The sequence below is a fragment of the Rousettus aegyptiacus genome, unplaced genomic scaffold (assembly GCF_014176215.1).
Source record: "Rousettus aegyptiacus isolate mRouAeg1 unplaced genomic scaffold, mRouAeg1.p scaffold_m13_p_1, whole genome shotgun sequence".
NCBI lineage: Eukaryota > Metazoa > Chordata > Mammalia > Chiroptera > Pteropodidae > Rousettus > Rousettus aegyptiacus.
This window is the reverse complement of record NW_023416284.1, coordinates 50,965,545-50,988,278: the sequence shown is the minus strand read 5'-3', so window position 1 is coordinate 50,988,278 and position 22,734 is coordinate 50,965,545. Positions and strand designations below refer to the sequence as shown.

Here is a 22,734-nt window from a genome sequence, read left to right as displayed (position 1 = left end):
GCTCTTAGCAAATGCAAGCAGCAGCTCCAAGCACAGAACTGCCCTAAATGTCTCTCTTTGAAGCCCTTGAGTCTACAGCCTTCTATTTGTATCTGGCCCCGATTCATCATGGGCCTGAATACTTCACCTGCTATGTTAAGTTTCCATTAGAGCTAAACCAGATTTAAAAAAAAAAAAAAAAAAAAAAAAAAAACAATCCCTGGCCAGTGAATCTCAGCGTGAAAGTTGGAAAAGTGAGAAGAGTAGGAACTAAGGCAGATAGTAATTATTTCCTGCCGTCTATCTTTGGAAGGATATTGATATATCACCCTCACCTGGATGTTTTGCTCTATCTGGATCCCAGCTACCTGTTTAGAAGATTAACAACAGTTGGATGCAGACTCACAATTACTCTGGGCTTTGGAGTAGTTATGAGTCACAGCAGCAATGGCATTATAAATAAACTAGCACAGATTTACTTATGCTCAGGGATCAAAACACTTGATATTTAAGTAGAAATAACTAGAAATATTCATTCACTCATTTATTCATTCACGAAATTACTTATGTGATCCTGTGCCCCTTGTATCATAAAATGTATTGTGCTTCACTAAAATAGCCTGTTCACTAACTGTGTGGGTCCACCTTGCTCATCACTATATTTCCCCTGCCTGGAATACGGTGAGTCTTCATCAATTATTTGCCAAACAAAAGAAGGACGAAAAAAAAAGAAATTAAAAAGGCTTTATGGAAATAACATTTAATATAGTGCACATATATATATAGTGTATATATATGTATATAGTGCATATATATACACACACACATACATATATGTGTATAATAAAATAGGTATTTATTGTACTAGAATATATATTTCATATAATAGCTAACATTTACTGAGCAATAACTATATGTTGGACATTATTTTAAGTGACTTACACTGATTGTTTCATTTAATCCTCACAATTATCATAAAGTAGGTACTATTATTTTCCCCATTATATAGATGAGTAAGCAAATAGAGGTTAGTTAGCTTGGCCAACATCACAGATAGACAATGACAAGGCCAGAATGTGAACTCAGCCAGTCCAGCGGGGAAAGTGTGCTCTTAATCACTGCTGTATACAACCTCCACATAGACCATAATTTCACCTCTGCAAATCCCTATGGCGACAGTGAAAGGACATTTTCTAAAAATGTTCTGAAGTCGAAGCTGGTGGTTTAGCTGTTGCCCCAAGGAAAAATATCTGTAAGAACATCATCAAATCAGGGCACCCAGAGCACAGAGAAAGGGGATCTGTGCTCTTGTAGACAGCATCCTTACACCGCTACAGACTGTTCAAGATTCTCTTTACCTCTATTCTCATGTCACCACAATTCACAACTGAGCTAATTAAAACCTCAAGTAAACACCCCATGATGAATCAGCTCCACACGGAACTTCCTTCCAGGTCTAAGTTTAGTGAAGGGTTTCTCTGCCTTTTGTTAGCCCGACTTCAAGTCCCTCCAAACCCAGCTGCTTAGACAGGTTACAACTTGGAGGGAACTCCGAACCAACATATTTTCCAGTCCGTAGCCCAAGCACTGGCTGCAGCTCTCAAAAGCACCAGCCTCAGAAGGAGGAGGCTTCCTTCGTATTTGAAAAAAGAATAACAAATAGACAATACTAGGATATTTGAGTCTTGAAGTCAATGATTAACTTAGGCTCTTCAGGAGTTGTACATGGTGACTGAAGGGACAAAAGGGGGCAGCACACTGAGGCCAAGGCTGTGGGTGATCAGAAGTGTGGCGTCTTGATATAGAATGCAGGTCCCTGATTTGTCTTGGATGCAGTCTCTAGTAGAGAAGACATTATAGCATTTCCTCACTACCAAGTGAACCGAGATCCAAATACTTAATATGTTCCAAGGCTCTCTTCCATCTTCCCTCCCTTTTTCTATCAGTATGTTAGCAATAATAAGCTTGTTGTTTTTTTAAAGTTGTGAGACCTAAATTTTATTTCAGAGTACAAGAATGAGAGGGAAGGTCAAAGGAGACAAGCAGAGCCAGAGGCAGAGGAGGTGACAGTGACATGGGTGGATGGCGCAAGGCCTGGGAGAAAGGGAGGTGCCAGCCTCAGAAAAGATTGACACTATTTCTTTTTCTGAAGGTTAACAGAAGAGGATTCATAAAGTTTTAGAGAGATTTGAAGGAGCTGAGAAAGAAAGTTGGTTGCAATCATGATAGGTCATATGAATTCATGCAGTTACATTTTCACACTAGAGATCCTAGTTCAGTTAATTTTTGGAAAAAATAAATTATCATTCATAATCTAAGCATAGGTAACAAACGTTTCACAATAGAATAGTGAACATTATAAACATTAACCTTTGGTTTATCTCAGCTATACTATATCCTCATTATGGATACCTGACTTAACTTCATGAAAATTCCATGTATAAAATCTAATTTAAAGATACATTCTGTGGGGTTGTTTTGTAAAATCATTTATTTTATAAAGAGATTCTCAGAAGTTTTTTTCTCCTTTATTCTAACTTCCCTATTATTTTAGTTTATGAAAATCAATATAAGGACTTTTAAATATTGTACTTTCAAGGTAAGGTAATTTGTTTTGAATCGAAGACTAAATACTCCCTCAAGGATGCATATTTGTAAATGGTATTTTAAAAACACATCCTATATTTATGGAAAAGAAATTACATAAAAGCTAAATGTGAGACCAAAAGAAAAAATACGGTAATTTTGAACTAAAAAAACAGATATTATTTTGAACACTATTTATGATGGCCTTTATCATTGATAGTATATTCCCCAGGAAGGCTTCAGGTAAAACACAGAAACCACAGTCACGAGTAGAATCCACTAAGATCCTTGATCAGAGCGTGAGCTACACTCCCACGCTGAGAAGGAGTTGATGGGGGGACTGGAAGAATCAGACGTCCTCTGGAAATAAGAACAGCATCTCAGAAGAGAACAGGAGTCTATAGCTGCCCTTGGATACATGGGTGCCAAAGGTAAAGAGGAAGAAGGAAAATGCTGCTGACACTCTTATCAATAAAAACAATAAATAAAGGGAGTGAATGGTACAAAGCCGTGTGGAAACAGGAGATGAACTACACAAGAAGGTAGATTTCCCTCCTGTCCTCTCAATTTCTATTAATGGCTCCACAATTCTTCTAGTCATCCTGACCAAAAAGCAGAGGATCACCTTTGATGGCCTTTTTCTCCTCGATCAATCAGCCAGCAAATCCTCTCACTCCATTCCAATGGGCCAATATTTCTCAACATCTATTACCGTCTCTCTGTTTCTACTGCCTTAGCTGGGAACCTCCCACTCTGCCATCTGTCCTTTAGTACCCTATACACAGCTGTCAGATTAATCTTTTAAAAGTAGAACCTGGCCAGGTCACCACTTGTTCAAAAACTTTGAATAGCTTCCTGCTGTGTGCTGAACACAGTCAAAGATGATTACATTAAGTATTACTTAGAGCAGTGGCTCTAAAAATTTGGTATCTGGACCATCAGCCTCAGCATCCCCTGGGAACTGGTTAGAAATGCAAATCTTCGATCCTGCATCACACTTACCTAATTAGAAACTCTGGGAGTGGGCTCAGCAATCTGTACTTTAAGAAGACTTACAGGTGATTCTGACAGATACTAAAATTGAGAATCACTGGCTTAGTGACTGAGATCATGAACTCTGGCTTTGGATGGTCTAGCCCCAAATCTATTTTCTGCTTACTAGCTATATTCTTTATACAAGTCACTCTCTAAGCCTCAGTTTCCTCACTGTAAAAATGGGGTCTAATTGAGATAGCCACTACGAGTTATAAACAGCAGATGATATATAATGCTTAACACGGGGCCTGCACACATGGATTCCTCCACAACTATCACTATTGTTATTAAGGGCTACCCCTGCACTGATACAAAACTACTTTCCACAGCCTGGCTCATTTGACCCACTCACCATTCCTGGCAACTCTTATCCCACTAACACAGCCTTTCTCATACATGGGCTCGACTGTTTGACATATGAATCAGTGAGCAGCAAATGCCAGAAAATTCTTGATACTAATTAAGTGCCTCAGGGAAGGAGCTTAGTTTGAAATGAATGGAGTGAAAATTCTAATGAATGTTAATAAGGCATTGATTTACTATCTGACCTGAAAAATATGATAAACCAGTTGCTTTTATTCCCATCTGTGAAATGGGATTAATGTTATTAACCTCCTTTAAAAGAATTACCCCTACAGATTCACTGCACACAGAAAGTGCCCACAGGTGTTGCGAATGAGTCCTGTGATACATAATAATGAGTCACATCTGCTGAAATGGGGACAAGCTGTGAATAATCTCCATGAACTGAGTGAGCTGGGAACAATGATGTTTCTGTTTTGTTTTGAATTGTTATCAGTGTTTCCTCGTAAATCTGCTCATGGGAACATGCACTGTAAATATTTCTTTTAGACTTCTGTCACATTTGGAGAGAGGCTGCTAGAGAAAAAATTGTCTATCGTGTAGTTAACAATTACTGGGATCATTTATGAAAATTGTCAATAAGGACATATCGTCTATGTAGAATATTCTAACACTGGAAAATCCCAGAAATAAGCTGCCTTAACTTGTCATAATAAGGGTTAGGGAAAGAGTGTGGATATATGAGGGCACATACATTATAGTAATAGTAAGTATTATTACTATATTATGTTATATGTTACATGTAATATTTATTACTATAAATATTATAAAAATAACTGGGGAAATAAAAGGTTCAGATTAATGATGGGGAACATGTAATGCTTCATATATGAAATAGGTACTATATTATCATTTGTCACCTGTAATACTCCCCATAATTTGTCATTTCTCTTTTAAACCTAGCAAGATTAACTAAAGCCTGATTCTGACAATATTATAATTGATTTCTTCTGCCACTAGGCAGCTCCTTCCCCTGTCCAGGCCACAGTGAAGCTGTGGAAGTGACCTTCCTATAAAACAAGACTGACTATGCCACCTACTCTTGTGGTCCAATGGCAAATGTCCCTTCAGACCTGGGTCTACTTCTCCAGCCTCATCATCTGTTGCTTTCTATCTTATATAGGTAGGCTCCATCTGTATACAGCCTTAACCCCTGATGAACTTATTTCTCACAGTTTCCTTCACATATTAAACTCCACAATAGAAGGAATCACTCTCTAGAATCTAGATTATAGGCACTTATTGCTCTGTATTGTATAGGTCTGATAATGGCTTCCTGACTAGACTGTTATCATCTTAAGTCAAGAATCATTTCTTATTTTTGCATTTATTTCTAGTATTTAGAAAAATATCTAAATGTGGAAACCTCTCCCTATTTTAGTAAATCATATTAGAACAAACAAGAGAATGGAATGGTAGCAGCCTAGTCTTTAAGGACTGACTAGTCTTTAGCATAAGCTAATCTTTTTTTTGCTAATGAAAATTTCAGAACGGAAAGAAATGGCCATATTTTTAAATATCTTGAAATACCAAAGTTATCATTAGAAGAAATTACAAATATGGATGATTTGCACTTCAGATTCACATTCTCAGCCCAGTTCCAGCTTGAAGATCCCCAGAGCAAAACTTCATCAGTGAATAAGTGGATATCTGCCTGCACTCCACTGAGGCTTCTAAAGACATCAGTGATACTCCTCATTTACATTCTCTGCAAAGGCGAGTTCCTCCTTCTCAACTGAGTCAGATCAGCCTCCTGAGGGAATAAGGGAGGTAACTGGCTCCACAGGGCTTTAGGCTGGCATGAGTTAGCATATCCTTCTAACGACTGAAGATCTCCAGTTTAAAGAAAGAGTCAAATGAGGAAGACTAGGTTTCTGAAGATGAAAACCTCAGACTTACCGTAGATTCTATCATACTTACTATTTGACCTAGTATAGATGTCCTTGTCAGATCCAGCCTTTAATTATTTCCATCAGTGTTCAGTCTGCAGCCTTCACCTGTTGTCTCGCCTGCCTCCAACCTTGATCCCCTTAGTTTGACTACATTGGATGTCAGTCACCTGCCCGATCTCAGTCGTGTTTGACCTCCATTACCTGCAATCTCTTCCTGACTCTTGCCCTAATTAGGTCTTCGCTGTTCCTCTTACAGGACTGGTTGCCAACAGCAACCATCATAGAGCACCAGCAAAACCTCAGTTAAAGAGCACATCATCTCCCAGTGTCCTTGTGACACGTATGGGTATAATAAAATGTTAGAATTTAACTGTAACTTTGGTTAGTCATATATTTTTTTTTCTGAGAAGATACCAAAAATATGTCTTTTGAATAGGATAGGTGTGGGTTTTCTGTACAACCACAGATGATGAAGGAAAAATAACCAGTGACTGTTACTCCTCACACTGGTTACCAGCCTAACTTTAAGTCATTGGCTTGTCTTTTTCCTGGGCTCTATAAAGCTCTATTACCCCCATGTTGGTTTCCCAGGGCCGCTGTAACAATGTTACACAAACTGGGAGGCGTAAAACAACAGAAAGTTATTTGCTCACAGTTCCGGAGGCTAAGAATCTAAAATCAAGATGTTGGCATGGTTGCTTCCTTCTGAGGGCTCTGAAGCAGAATCTGTTTTTTGCCTCTTAACGATCCTGGCTTGTAGATGCAGCAGCTCTGCCTTCATCATCTTCACACAGCATTCTCTGGTGTGTCTCTCTCCCCTTCTTATAAGAACACAAGTCATAGTGGATTAAGGAACCACCTTACCCCAGTATGACCTCGTCTTAACATATTACATCTGCAACAACCCTATTTCAAAATAAGGTCACACTTGGAGGTATGGGGGATAGAACTTCAACATACCTTTCTGGGAAACACATAATACATAACACATAACATCCTCTCACATCTTACCACAGCCTTGACTTTGTGTCATTACGACTTCCAAACTGAATTTCTTATGCTGTCCTGCAAAGAACACATGAACTTTTGGGTTAGTAAGATCGGGGTCAACCCCGGCTTCTCTACTTAATACCTCAGAGACTATTTCCTAACTGTTTTGACCAGTTTTGTTATTTTCAAAAACCAGATAATATCTACCTTGTAGGAATATTAAATTCCTACCAGCTAGAAATGTTAAATTAGATATTGTACAGTACATACTAAGTTCTCAACAAATACTATTAAGAATTTCCTTCTTTAATGAATAATTATTAAAGAGCAGAGAAAAAAAACCATTTCTATTGAAATGAACATTCACATTAGCGCTTCTCTTGGACTTAATAAGAACATTTCAGTACAAATATATACATATCCCACCAACTGCAAAAAAAGCGTCATAAACTCCTTCAGTTTGTTGGCTTAGGAACCTCAAGAGAAGACATAGAGTTGTGGGAAAATGTTTTAAAAGGATTGCTCTTGACATTTTGGTAAGAATGCATCTATTAGACCATATCTTATACTTGATCATGAAAATAAACAAGTGCGCAAACGATCTGGCTTTACACGTTCAAAAACATCTGCATTTCAGAACTCTGCTCTATGATTCATAAAGGAAGCTTCTATTTTGGTGTGCCTGGGTAAATCTGGCTATGTAAACTTTGAAAAGCCTTTGAATTAAAAAACATGGTTATGGTTTACTGCTTGATATTCTTTTCAAGGGAGAAGAAGCAGGCACTGCATCACCAAGATAACTTTATTTAAACTTAATTAGTTCTTAGAAGATTATTTATTTCCCTTTGTGTATAAAAAAAACAAAGGTCTGTCAGCACCAGATGCATATGACTTTTGAAGATGTGGTCGGGGCTTCTGAAATCTTTAAAGATTCATCTTAAATATGCTTTCAGGTCTCCCTTTTGCAAAACTTTGACAGGATAATAGAATTAGATTTGCTGAATTTCGCTAAACTGTAAAGTAACGTGTCATCAGCTTCACTTACTTCTCAAAAAATATTTCTCTCTGCTAATGCTCATCAATCTAGCTCTTCAATCCCTAAACATGAAACTCTGAAACAAAAAGGATGACTCCATCAGTTTTGCAAGTGACAAGATGTTAAACATTTAACATTCCCACATTGTAGCACCAGCTGCCTCTGGATATTGCAGACTTTGCTTGGGTTTGGTTTAGAGAAAAAGTGAGGAGGGGAAAAAGAAAGAAGGAAGGAAAGAAAACTACTCTTGCACTGAGAATGCAAAATTCTCTGCAGACATGGAGGATTCTAAAGAGATATGTGCCAACTGAACATTTTCTCCTGAGGGAACAGTGTAAGAGAGTCATCATCAGGTTCTCAACTCCTAGTAGTGATTCTGTGTCTCCACTTTCTCATGGACTCACTTGATAAGAACACTTAGTGCACTGGGTTAAAATTATTTGTTCATTGAGGTAAGGGATGGGGCCTCAGTAAAGTGCATTCCCAAATCCCACTATAAGTGCTCAAAAAATGTCAGCTGAGTGAATGAACTTGAAATGCACATGTGGCCCTCTGAGTCGTGCCAACTCCTTCTCCACAACCACTTCCTCATTTCAGGCAGCTCTGCTGTTATCAGGGGCCAGTCAAACAGTATTAACTGTGTGCTCAGTTAATCTAATAACATAACCTTTTAGCAAAGCCTTTGTTAACAATCCAAAACTAGCATCAACATCAAGGAGCCAAAATGTTTTGTTCTTCAAGTGTCTTATCGTGAGTAATTCTCCTGAGATGGCAAAAGTCACTTATGGTTTTCCATGGCAAGCCATTCACCTGGATGAGAGGCAGAAAAGGCCAACTATGGGTGCTCACATGGTCAGCCCAGTCATAAGCCTTGGTAAGAGAGAAGTGTTCCATATGGAATGAGGCATGCTGCTGTGGAATGTCCGTTTTGAAGAACATAGTAGGAAGCTCCTAACAGAGAAGACAGAACAGTATAAATAGCACTCTGTCAGTGGTAGGTGTCGGCTTTTTCACTCAATGAACTTTTGATGAGGAACTACCATGTGCCAAGTGCTATTCTAGGCACTAACGGATGAAGGCAGATGGGAATGGTGTGGGAGTGGAGATGCATATAAAGAGGAATAAGGCATGTGGCTGAGACGCTGGGCAGTTAACTCAGTAGGTCTCGGTTTCATCATTTACCTTTCCATCTAGAGGTTAACAAATCAGAAGCTGTGAAATCTTTGGGTAAGTTTTTTAAATCATGATGTCTATATCTTTACATCTTTACTTCCCTTTCCTCACCATTTAAAGAGACAGCCTCATAATCAGATGACCACATGAATGGTGTCATCAATATAGTATTAGCTGAGTGCCAAGAGCCACGCTGCAGTGCTGCCTGGTTTGCACAGTTCCAGGGGCCAATCTTTGGTTCAAGGCAGAGCTTTACTTTGTCTATGTCACTTATGTATCATCCGTATCACCACATTTTCTCTACCCACATGCATCTTTCCAATGACCCATTCTAAGCACAGCTGTAGAAATCATGCTCATTCAGGGTCAGTCAGAATTTAGAGCCATGTGCCAGTGTAATTTCAATAAAGATGACTGATTGCTATATCAAGCCCCATTCAGAGCCTCACATGCCCACTGGATGGGATGAAGAGTCTGAGTTCTTAGTGACTGGAAGGCAAGCTGCATAAAGAAAATCGTTCTCACCCTTGCAATTTCCTTTGGATTGTGAACTCACCTGTCTCTATGTTTTTCTCTTATTTGTACTTCTGCTCACTTTAAATATCTATGCATCTCTTCTACTCTAGTTATACAAAACTCTTTGCTATTTACCAGATGAAAATCACACAGATTTCCATCTTCCTAGCACACCTTTCCTTCCCTCTCTGCTTAGCTAATTCTGTCAGATTCAAGTAAACAGCAGTGGCATCAGGAAGCCTACTTTGACTTTCTTCAGGCACCCACAGCATCCTACACCTGGCTCAGAACTTCCTGTTTTCTTCTCTGACCTCCCACTAGATCGACTTCTTTCAGGGCTAGGGGGATATGTAGTCCATCTTTGTATTTCCAATGTCCACTACAAGATTTGGCACACAGTAGATGCTCAATATGTGTTAAATGAACACAACTCCAGTTCAACAACCTAAAGAGTGATAAAATCAAGTAAATAAAGGGACTATAGTAATAAGAGAACATCACACCCATTGAGTTTTTTCTCATCTATAAATAATATCCTGTTAATCTTTTAAATAAAGAAAATAAGGGAAACACAAGAAGGGAGGAAAGAACAAAAGATCATTTATTCAGTTTGCCAGGAGTATTTATACAAGATTAGTTATCAAAATATTGGTGGCTGACTGGATAGGGCCAGACATAGTGCTCTGTACCTAGCAGGAGCTCAACAAATATTTCTGAGTTAATTGATTAATTCCAAGAACTTTCCAGTTCCAGTCATATTCAATTAAACTTTGTATACCAGTATCTCTCTAAAATAAAGAGGAGTTTATTTAAACAAATGTAACACATAGGTCTTTTTATTTTAGATAAATTATAGTGTAAGGTGCCGGCCTAATTCAATGGGCAATAATTGAAAATAAAAAGAAAGAAAGAAAGAAAAAAAGAAACAAACAAACTTGATAATATTTCAAATATATACTTTTTTCTCCTTCTACCAAGATAAAAGAAAAATGGTTGGAATTTATTGCCCTTTGTGCTAAACATCTCTGTAAGTAAAATTTGGGAGGCAAATAATGCAATTTAACTTTTCTAGGTAGCCTTTAAATTTAAAATTGTCCACCTTTTAACTAAGGTAGTCAAAGAATATACAAGCAGCAGGAAACTTGTTTAAAAGAATGAAATTCTGATCACTCAATAACTGAAAGTGGTTCTTAATTACCTTTCCTAGTCAAATACTGTATTTCTTCGCATGTCACATGTCACAAACAAGCGACATCTTAACATGATTTTCTGTTATCAATTTTCATTTTACTTATTCTACGATTCCATAATTTTTTCTCTGTTAATCTGATAAAACATTATTGAAGAAAAGGGTGTAAGACTCATCTTGCTCTGAACAATAAAGGACTGTTTTTTATATGCAATAAAAAATGTTCATTTGGGTAAAACCAATGTACTTAGACTTATTGTTTCTCAGGCACTTTCTATCCTTTCCATTTTCAGGTAGTACACTAGCCTTTAGCAGGCATATTCACAATTAACTACAATTTTCTTTTCAGAGATTACAAAGAAAGAAAAATTGAATCCTCAAAAGTCACTTCCCCTGATTTCTGTCATTTTCATGTACATTGCAACTTGGTAGAAAACAGTCAGAAACCCTGACTTTAATCCAAATGGCAGCTTCACTGGGGAATGGTCAACATTGTTGAATTTGACAAACAAGCAGTTTCTATAGGTAAGGAAAAGCTTGAGAAATATATGGGTAAAGCTGCTTTAAAAGAGAAAAAGGAGTATCCCACTATTTGAAAGAGAATAAGTGATGAAAAGAAGAAATTGCCTGACTTAGGATTCTGAATTCTAGGAAGACATAGGCTTTCTCTTCTCAGCCTCGAAAAGGCGTTTATCCATCTCTGGGTAGGACTGTGACATAGTGGATGGTTATCTACAGTTTAAAATAAAACAACACAAAGTTCCCAAAGATGATATTACATGTTTTATATGTATTTCCTCCAACTCTTGCCAAAACCAGGCAAAGTAATATCATGATACCTGTTTTACTAGCCGCGACCCAAGTACATACTCTTCTCAGGAGGCATAACTGGGATTTGAACACAGATATCTGTGTCTCCAAGATGCATGCTCCCTTCCCGTGCGGCACAACAATTCCCACTTCTGTTACCAGGAAGTCATCCTCTTCCTCTTGCGTCTCTTTTCTAAGGGGCACATGCCCTGGTCCAGGTTCTGAAAACTCACTGTCAGAAGACTTTTGATTTCCTGCTCAAAGGATATAGGACAGAAAAACATGCTGGTACACACTAGCCTTCTTTGCCAGCTTTAAATAAGACACGGTGACTAGAGATGTTGCAGTCATTTTGTAACCATGTCGCCACAAACATGAGAAAGACAGACCGATATGCTGAAGATAATCAAGGCATAAAAATAAGCGTGGGTCTTCTATGGCTTGCCATGCAGCAGAACCATTGTCCATGGCTATCTCCTTAAAGATTTCTTGTTATGTGTGAAAAACGAGTCACTGTTTTGTTAAACAACTATTTATAAAGTTTTCTGTTACTTTCAGCTGAAAACATTCCTACTTGATACATTAGTGTTAGCTGAAAGCTAACGAATTAGTTATCAGACAACTAATAATGTATGGAGTAGGCAAGGAAGAACATAATCTCCCGCCCTTCTTACTTCCTATTCCTTATTCTGACACCATCTTGAGGAGAGACAAATTAGATGACCCTTAAAGCTTTTCTTGTTCCCCTTTCAGGGCTGGCTCCCCAGGTTCAAGACACCAGAAGTCAGCTCCAGACAAATAAAGCCATTTCTCAGCCTGGTGGGAATGTTTCATCATTAAATAGTCATCTAGATGTTTCCTGTTTCATTTTCCTTTTAAATATATAGAGAGCAAAAGCATAGGATTCTCCTACAGAGGAGACCATTCCAAGGTTTAATATGAACTCAAGGAATTGTGCGCAGTTGGATAATTTTCTGTTTATAACTTTCTCCCAAAAATCCTGTTTAAATGTTTAAATTTACACAATGTGCTTCTAATGAGTCCATGCCTCACCAGCTTTCCTTATCTTTCATCCTGTTTTTTTCAGTGACTTTCCTCTTCAGTATGGATTCACTACCTGATAATCCATAGCCAAGTGTTCTTCTTCCCCAAATTCACTGTCCTTTCCAGAGAAAGACAAATGGGTGACTCGCTGGACATACCTCTCCAGACACTAGGCCAATAGCCTATCTCTGCCTTCATTCTGTGCTTACAGCACCCAAGAGTCAGGCGCCCATTATTATACGTGTCAAATTGTGTCATGAACACACTAGGGGCCTATTATTTATTCTAGACTAATTAGAGGTAGGAAAGATTATACTATGTATTCTTCTTGACATCTCCAGGCTCTAGCAAACGCCTGGCACAATGTAGGCACTCTGTAAATGTTTGTTGAATGAATGACTGTCTGATTTACTGAGAGAGGAAAAAAAACAAACACTGCTTCAACTTTCAACTTGGCGTATCCCAAAGGCACTTGAGATCCTGTCTCTGAGCTCATGTGTCTGGATGACTAACTTATATGACACTAAATTAAAGTGCCATACTGGTAGAAAATATTAACATGGCTGAAACAAGTACTTCTTAAATCTTACCCCAAATTATGTTTCTCCATGCCCTTGATGTCAATAAACTCTAATGTAGAGCAAAAAAAAAAAAAAAAAGACTTTGGAATCAAAACATTTGTGTTGGTTGAGCCATTCATTCATTCAATATACATATGTCTACCACTTACTGTGTGCCATATATTGTGATAAATATTAAGAATGCAAAGATTTAAGACGGAAGATCTCAAAGGATATACAATGTGTAGGTGTGTGTGTGTATAGGGAGGCAATTAATATAATTATAATGGTTATAATACAGTTTCTATGCTCTGAGGCTATATGCACTGGATAAGATGGCAACAAACATGATGGGTACCAGTTGAGGATATCTATGAAGACTTACTAGAGGAGGAGATTTTGAAGTTGACCTTGGTTTTAATTGAATCTTTCATGTGTTTGTGTACTAAAACGATGGGGGGTGGTGAGAAAGTTTGAAAACTATTCTTGTCATGTGTGCTATTTGCAAGCTTATTTGAATACATGTTTAAAGAATTCTTGAAGCGTGTTTGCTTTAAAAAGTTGATAATGAATAACAGGGGCATCTTACAATCACAGCACTGTATGACATTTTAACTAAACTAAGATAATGATTTATTCAACATGTTTTCTTTATGTAGTGTCCTATGACAGGTGGTACTGCAGGTATAAAATTATTTCACATGAATGAGTCTCCTCCTCAAGAAATGTATACAACATAGACATAATACTAAGTAAAAAGTGGTAAGTGGACTCAAATAAATAACTTTTCCTGGAAGAGATAAAAATATTTCCATCAAGTATAAGGATGGATTCAAAATATTTATAGAGAGCAGTGATACAATGTTGGAGGAGGGTAGGATCTAAAAATGTAGGCATAAAAGGGACAACATTCTAAATACACTTGAGCCAGAAAGGGAAAGGTCCATAGCAACTGGCAAGTCCTGTGCTTCTTAAATTTTAATGTACAATCACACCAGTTAAAATTTTATTAAAATGCAGATTGTGATTCAGTAGGCCTGTGGGGAACTTGAGAGTCTGACTTTCTAACAAGGTCCTAGGTGATGCTAAAGCTGCTGGTCCATGGGCCATACCTTAAGTGGCAAGGATCCAGTTCACATGCTGCACTGCGGATGAGAATCCTGAAAGCCAGGGCAGGAGGGGGCTTGCCCAAGCAACATGTCCGATTAGCACAAGAGTGGGTTTCTGTCTCTCCTACAGCGGCTCAGCAAGTAGTGAAAAGATCGTGGGCTTTGAAGTCAGGCTGATCTAGGCTCAACCTTGGCCCTGCTGTTTACTAGTTGCAAAGCTCTGGGCAGGTCAATTATCCTATCTATGCTCCAGTTTTCTCACTTGTAGAGTATTGGCAAATAAATCTTACCTTGCAGAAGAGTTGTGATAAGTCTGGAATACAAAAACAACAGTGTCTGGAATATAGTAAGTGATATAAACATGTGACATGTATTCCTTTTTTCTTTTTTGGTCAGACTAATGTTGCTATTAGTGCACATGGTCTTGTCTCAATCACATCTCCTTTAGGGCCTAGGCTGTGTTAGCATCCACTGACAAGTAGTGGAGTAAGTAACACTGGCTGCCAAATAGGTGTGTGATTAAGGCCAAAAAAAGAGGATTTTATTTTTTTCACTATCTCTTTAGAAGATGATGCAGGAAGATAAATATATTTCTACTAGTGAATTTTTTGTACTCCTTTGCAATAGAGACCTTTAAAATATCTCCTCGTTAGTAGAAAATGCTCAGCTAATATCACAAATATGAATGATGAATAGTTTCATTCCACTTTGGTTAGTACAGGGATTATTATTTTCTGGGTCCACAATTTTTTTTTAGGCTATATTAGCTACTTACCTAGACATCAAGAAAAACTCAATCTCATAGTTTTCGAGAAGATAATACAAAACACTGGCTTGTAAAATGTCTTCTTTAACAGGAACCTTCCTGTTTCAAACACTAGCAAGCAAAATGAAGGATGTTGCCATTTTGGTATTATATGAGGGTTAGATTTAGTCCATAAGGGAGGTGTTAAAGGTGCAAGGAAGAAAAAAAAAATCCACAAGGAATTAAATCTATTAAACTGTGTGGCACCTTCGTAAGAGCTGCTTCAGAAATCTATTTAGAAATCATTGCTCTTGTATCTGAATCATTACAGAGACATCAGCAGCACCCATTTCTTATTACTGCAAACATAGCAACAGTTGCCATGCTAGCAAGAGATTCACAGCACAAACACTGGAGTCAGGAGGGAGTAGGGCGGGGCCGGAGCTGGAGTCAGACTGTTGAACAGTGCACAGTGATGCCTGTTCAGATTTAATTAGGATGGTTGTTCTCTTTGGTCCCTATGCTGTGACCTGTCAGACATTTCAGTAGAGGAGAAGCAGTCTCAAAAGCAGCATTTTCGGACCAAGTCTTAATTTTCAGTCGTACACAGTAAATGTCACCACCAAAGGCAGGATCTATGTGCTTTGATGTACTTAAAAGTGGGTCTGGGCTCTTGTTTTAGTCATGAATGGAGAAAGGGACGGGGCTTCTCTTCATTTCCAGAAATGAAAAACTCATAAAACACTCATCATCATAAGAAAGTTAGGCTATTCGTTGTTCCAATACGTCATTTTATTTAATTGAAAACTGAGAAATCTGTCACCATTTATTTAGCAGTTTGCCTCTGGCGAATCTTTGCAGGTTCCCTTCATGTGGCTGGGAATTAGTTAATTAGCATTACAAAACGCTTGAAGAGGGAACTGCCTTCTGACTGGCCCTTTGGGTTATGAGGGAGCCCATTTTAGGTTGCTAACAAGCACTACCGAAGGATAAAAAAGAACACAAAGTTATACCATCAGAATAGCCATGACGGGGCTGCATCCCCTCTCTTTCTCAAGTGCATATGTTGTAACCTAAATATGTCACTGACTCTCTTTTTTCATGCAAATCTTTTATGTTCGACAATAAATTCAGGTCCTTAAAGCTTATAAAAAGGTGCCACTTTTACACATGAAGGGCTCTTCTCATATCTTCACTTTTATTAATTTCCCACTTTTCATCATTTCCTCTTCTGAACAGAATATTTTGTTTGAAGTTCCTTCTTTTACATTTTTCATGAGAGAAAGCCCGTTTCAAACTAAGGATGGTTTTAAAAGTCAAGGAACTGAAAGAAAGTACTGATATTTTTCACGTGCTCCTAACTTTTAGGCTGAATGCCTTTGTTCAGTGTGAAATCTCCGAGTCTCTCTCCTTACTATAGCAAGGGGCTGGAGGCCCCACACGTGGTTTGTCAACTGATTGCTAGGTGGTGCTAGAGAGCAAGGCAACTAGAAAAGAGCTACTAACACAATTGCTCTAAGTCCACATCAGCTGAAAGGGAGATCTTACACAGAGCTCTATTGCATTTCAGCACAGATTATTTCCGATGCTGATGATTTTTAGGATGTCAACAGCATGAGAAACAGAGGGCACCAACAATCAATTTATAGTCTTCTTTTTACTTTTTGTGCGTATATGTGTATATGGGAATTGTTTGTTTATTTTACTATAGTGGACCTAGGGCTGTGGTAAAGAGGTTTTTGTAAATATAAATAGATGGGTAGGCTTATTTTTTTGGGGGGAGGGGTCCTTCGTGGAATTAGTTTTAACTTCCTGTAAGACTTCTCTCCACTTTCTTTAATTTTCTCTCCTTATTAGAAGACAGTCAGGGACATAATGAGGTGTACCAAATACTTTCAGACCCTCACATCAACACGAATAGCTATATATTTTCTCTCAACCCTATACTACATGACATTAAAAATTTTTCTTCTTTTGTTCATTAGAAAAATTTATGAGCACCTCAAAAAGATTTGGGCTTAAAAAAAAAGAGATAAAAGGAAACTAACAGGCATCATGACACTTGCTTAGATTCTAGCTGCTCTCTTTTGGCTTTTATATTTTTTCAGTGCAAACACTTAATGAGCTTGATAATTGACCTTCAGCAAGTGAGTGTCACACAAAGTATATATCCTGAGGGTGATAACTATACTAGAAAAAAAAGCTGTCTTGTCCCTAGATTAGGTAGGTAACATCTTACTTTCTTCATTATTCAAACAGTGTGAGCCAGGCCTATGTAAATTAAATCAATTGAGTTGTAAGGCAACTCTTTCTATAAGCTCAGAAGACATTGCTGAAGTGAGAATTAGATACTAATGTGATGCTTGGATAGACAATGAGGTATTTTATACAGCCTATAGGTGTTATATTTTAAATTAACAATCTTTAATAAAAATGGTGTAGAAAGCTAAAGATATTATCTTTTCATCATTTCCTTAAATTTATGAATCTTAAAATAATTTCTATGTAGAAAAAGATTCTGGGCTTTCATCATGTTTATAAGTGATAAAGGGAAGCATTACTCTTCATTTCCAGGATTGAAAACTCATGAAACTCTTATCATTAGATAGTCAGGCTATATTTTGCCTCAAAATGTCAGCTAAAAATTTTTTTTAAAAAATACAGTTAGCATAACTGACTACTGTAGTAGAGAATATATTTATGAGAAAATGAAAAAGTATCTAGTTTTACAATGTGCTTAATAAAGAAATCATACTAGAGTTATCCTCAAAACTAATCCCCAAGTACATAAAGCAAAAGAGTTTGTCTTTTTATAAGTTCTAAATGGTTTTCACTGTTTATGAAATGTGGTCAAGGACTCAGTCTGATTTTCGGAACCATTATTTAAAAAGATAGATAGGACAAGGTAAGGCCATGGCATGCTGGTGAATGAGGCAGCCAATGTGGAGTTTGTTGTCTTCGGGTTAGGTCTATATCAGTGCAGGCAGCTAATTATAAAGATCTGTTATGAGCAGGTATAAGATGAGATAGTGTGGCTAGTATCAGTGATAGTTAGAGTGAGAAGGGAAACCTTCTGTGCAAGGCTGTATTGGCCACAGATTGAGAATAAACTATGTTTCATTGGATTTGGCCAAGCTTTAGATGGAAGTAGATCAGCACTCTGGACAGCTCCCTGGTGATTCTCCTCAAAGTCAAAACCAGAGGCTAGAAGTTTCTGCTTCTTAAAGATAGTTCACATATGTTAGTCAAGCTTAGTCGCCTGAGACAGTGTGGTGTAATGGAAACACTACCTGATCGGCCCAGATTCAACTATTAACTACAATTTTCTAACTATCTAGTTTCATATAAATTAAATTAAATTGTTTGCGTATCAGAGTTTTTTTTTTTTATAACTTGAAAAATGGAAATCATGAGTCTTACTTAATAAGATTGTTATGAGAATTAAATGGCATAATGTTTGTGAAAACTTGCTATGATTATTTATTTATTTCACAAATAGATATTTAGCATCTATCATGTGCTAGACACTGTTCTAAGTTTTGGAGATATAGCATCAAAAAGGAGAGAAGTTCATGCCCTTATAATGTTTATAATTTAGTGTAGACACTAATAAAAAAGAAAATGAATGGCTAAAACTATAAATACAGGTGGATGTAAGTGCTATGAAGATGTTCTCATACTGATTATTATTGGTTTGAAGCTTGAAATTCTTTGGACCACATCAGGGAAACACAGCATGGGACCAAGTAAGGTGGAAGGTCAGATAAGAAATGCTGGTATAAAGCTAAATCCTTAAAGGACAAACCCAGGATGATCCAGGAAAAAGATTACATCCACTCTATATGGGGTGATGAAGAGGATAAGTGACCTATTTCATCCTTAGCTCCAGGAAAACTGAGAAAAATGAGAAATAAAAAATATATACTGAGAAGTCTCATTCACAAACTTACACAGATTTAAGTTTTAGAACAAAAATATCACTACATGTGTTTTATAAAAGGCTCTGAGTTAAAGTTTTAAAGTGGTCTTGAGAGGTTAGTATCAAACTTCTAGTATGTCTAGAGTGTGTGCCACCAGGGATATTATTGCTATTTTATGCAGGATAATTCTTTATTCTGTGGGATTGTCCAGAACCTTGTAGGAAGTTCAACACTCTGGCCCCAGGCCACTAACCAGCAGTAGAACCTCCCAAAAAATTGCCTCATACAGTTCCAAAAATCCTAGAATGCATTTGAGAAGAGGACTGACAGTATCACCCTCTGTCTAGAATCAGTGGAATATATGATGTTCAGTGGGAGTTAAAACTGGAAATGTGTATTGCTGATCATTGTGGACTCCAGGATGACATAATTTCACTTAATTTTAGAGGTGAAGGAGAATTATTGATGGTTTTAAAGCAGAGTAATGATATACTTGGAGTACTACAGAAGTAAGGTTACACTGGCAGCAGTGGCTTGAATAGATCAGGGCATGGAGAAGCTGGAAGGGGAAAGAATTAAAGACTTTAAAAAGGAAGCAGATCAGTCAATGTTGGACTATCTTGGGGTTAACTGTGTGCGCACAAATGTATGTATGTGTGTGTAATGTGTGTGTAAGAGAAAGAGGGGAAGAGGAGAGAGGAAGAGAGAGTGTGTGTTGGAGACATGGACAGTATGAAATCACAAGAAAACTCATGAAGAAGAGAGAAGCAAGGTGGGAAGAGTTTAAAGTGGTCATGAGCACAATGCTGAAACTGCTGATTGTGATGAGCTGGCAAAAGAAATGTATCCGGATGAATAAGGAATTGGAAGAAAAGAGAACATTTAAGGAGGCTGAGGGAAGTTTCAGTAAAAGAAACACAAAGGAGAGGCAGTATTGAGAGAGTATTTGACCCCTGGTGATAAGGAAGAGATACTACTGGTTTTAATTAATAAATATTCTGCTCCACCACAGCCAATGGACATGATCCCCTCTTCACTGTCCTTTTTTCCTTCCTTCTAGGAACATCCGTTTAATGGTGGGATCATTTTTCACAACTTTGCATTCAGGAAAACCTATGTGTAACTTAAAATTATATAAGTTACATTCAACTTTTACAGGTTGAATTATGTTATAAATATACTAGGCAAGGTTTCTATTTAAAGGAACCCTTTGATGAGCCCTTTGTTATGTGAGAAATTAATTCCAAATATATCTGTTTTACAGTTTCAGTCTCTGGATTGCTGGTTTTCTTCTAACTAGGTCATAGCGGTCTATTCTCAGAACCCGGCCCTACACAAACACTAACTGGTTTTTACATATGAAAGTTTTCATATCACTTTGTCATTTCCAAATCTACATGATGTAATCCATGTACAAGATGGGAGATTTTATACCCTGTGGGAAGAGCAAATGCCACATGCTTATTTCCAAATATATCTAGAGACACACAGTATTTTAAGAGGTAGAACTTTAGGTGTGACTTCCTCAATCTCAGATTTCACCAATTTGTGGTTTCAGTAGAATTTACTGAATTCCTATTACCTGTGGAGAAAATATCTGACACAGCTTCACACTTCGACATTAATTTCATCAAGGAAAATAATAATTATTAACATGCGAACAAATAACAACCAAAATCCACACCAAATCAAGCATTACAAAACTATGGGCTATAAGCTTCATAACCAAAAGTTGAAAAATAAATGTACATTTTAAAGACAGTTGTCGAGGGCTCTGTGGCCTAGCATTGGGAACATATGTTAGTCAGGACTACAAGCTAAATCTTGTACACATTTTTTTTTTTAAAGCATGACACTAGGTTAAAAATTATACCTGTGTGATTTAATTCCTCTCAGATCAGAGGTTACCAGTACATTGCAAGGACTTTTGGGAGAGACCACACAGTTAATCAGCCTTCAAAATGGTCTCCTTTGGTCACAGCTGTTGTTGTGCCTCTGTTCTCACTTTCCTCTTCCATTTATCCCATCAGTTGGATCCCCATCCCACAGAGTGATTGACAGGTTAGCATTGTAGTATTCTCTTCTAGCATACATCTCATACTTGGAGGTATATTGGAATCACCTGGGAAATTCAAAAGATTCTGATGTCTGGGTGCCAGCCCTGTGGATTTGGTTTAATTGGTTCTGGGCATTGGTGCTTATAAAAGCTCCCCAGGGAATTCTAATGTGCGGCCAATGTTGAGAGCCACTGTCTTCTAGGCTGTTAAATTCATGGCCCTTCTGGAATCAGTCCATCAGTTTCTGCATACTCAGGCTCTTTGACTTTAAAACCCTATTGATCTCTGGTCTCACTTGCTCTCTTTCACACACAAGCTGCAAAAGCAAGCTTGGGAGGAGTAGCTTAATTCTTTCCCTGACTGACTTCCAGAAGAAACTGGAAGTCTGGCAGATACACTTGCCGAAATGTATCAAGCTTCTGATAAGAGGCCTCTCCGGTGCCAGAAAAATTCAGAAAGCACAGGAAAGTCCAGGGGGAGAATTTCAATTCTGCTTCCCTAAACTTAGAAAAACTGCTTACCCTTTTTGATCCTTAGTTTCCTCATCTATAAAAATTGGAATATCTGCTTTCTAATATCTATTCAAAGTGTCTAAAATAGTGCCCAGCATGCAACAGATGCTCAATAGTGATAGCTACTTAAATGAATAGAGAAAAGAGTTAAGCTTCTTCACTAATTATGGTTCAAATTAATAATAATTGTGATTTATGGAGCCAATTTATCTGATTCTTTATGAAACAAATATTTATTACATATTGACTTTAGGCCAAACACATGCTAGGTACTAGAGAGACAGTTATGAATAAAATAGACATGACTTTTTCTTGGTGTCCCTTATAGCTTAGCTAAGTATTTTACCTATTTCTGGAGTTGATTTCAAGCAGTCCAAAGAATGAGCTCGCTAAAGGGATGGTACGACTAACAAACTGACCTTCAATACATCCTCATAGCAAACACCCAGGGTATACTAAGTTAAGAGAAATCTGAATCAAGTAGACAAACACTTATTAGAATTCTATAACATTTGTGAAGGGACAGTTTTATAACATTTATGAGAATATTAAAGAGAGCATCTCAAAAAACCTAATGGGTTTTTCCCACCCCATTCAGGCAGTTTTGTGAGTGGGTTTTAAGAACCCATTCTGGGTTCTTAAAGGCTAGAGAAGGTGTATTCCCTTTATCCCCCACTCACCTAACTGGAGTGCTACTGTGCCTCCTATGTTATGTAGCTGTCTACATATTGCATGTTGTGTGACTCACCTACAATATAGGAATTCATATATTTTGCTTGAGTCTGTTGGCATCTTTCAATCAATCACAGACTCCTGTGACAGTACTGCCTCTCCCAATAACAATCCTAAGAGCTGGTAGGTAACTCGCCTAAGTTTATTGAGCTAGTAAATAGCAAAGCCAAGATTTAACCTCAGACATGTCTTACTCCACAGCTTACCCTCTTAACTTCTGCCTCAAGTAGACAAACCTCAGGTGACTGTGCTTTGGAAATATCAAAACCTGGATGTTCGAGGAATTAATTTTAAATCCACAAGCAAAAAATAAAAAGAGTGGATGGAACTAGAAGACAATACTGTGACCAAACCTAATCCAATCTTGGCCTATGAGCCCCTTATGGAATTATGTGAGACTGGAATCCAGAAAGAATTGTGTCCAGTTTGCTTCATTATCAATCAGTCATACCCGCAGATTCTTACTTTCATGACTTTCCTAGATTA

General features: G+C 37.7%; 1 protein-coding gene across 7 annotated transcripts in view; it reads right to left on the bottom strand.

Annotated features, from left to right (window-relative positions):
- Nucleotides 1-22,734, bottom strand: part of LOC107511005 (serine/threonine-protein kinase TNNI3K) — a 256,099-nt gene that overhangs the window by 21,882 nt on the left and 211,483 nt on the right. The window contains exons 24-25 of one of the 7 annotated variants that reach the window (XM_016145062.2): nt 8,692-8,832; nt 840-6,920 (exon numbers count right to left, since the gene is read on the bottom strand). The exons of 3 other annotated variants lie outside the window; for them this stretch is intronic. In XM_016145062.2, the coding sequence (XP_016000548.2) occupies nt 8,727-8,832 (106 nt within the window). In that variant the 3' untranslated portion in view covers nt 840-6,920; nt 8,692-8,726. 3 more of the 7 variants (XM_016145063.2, XM_016145060.2, XM_016145064.2) reach the window with 3 other exon arrangements.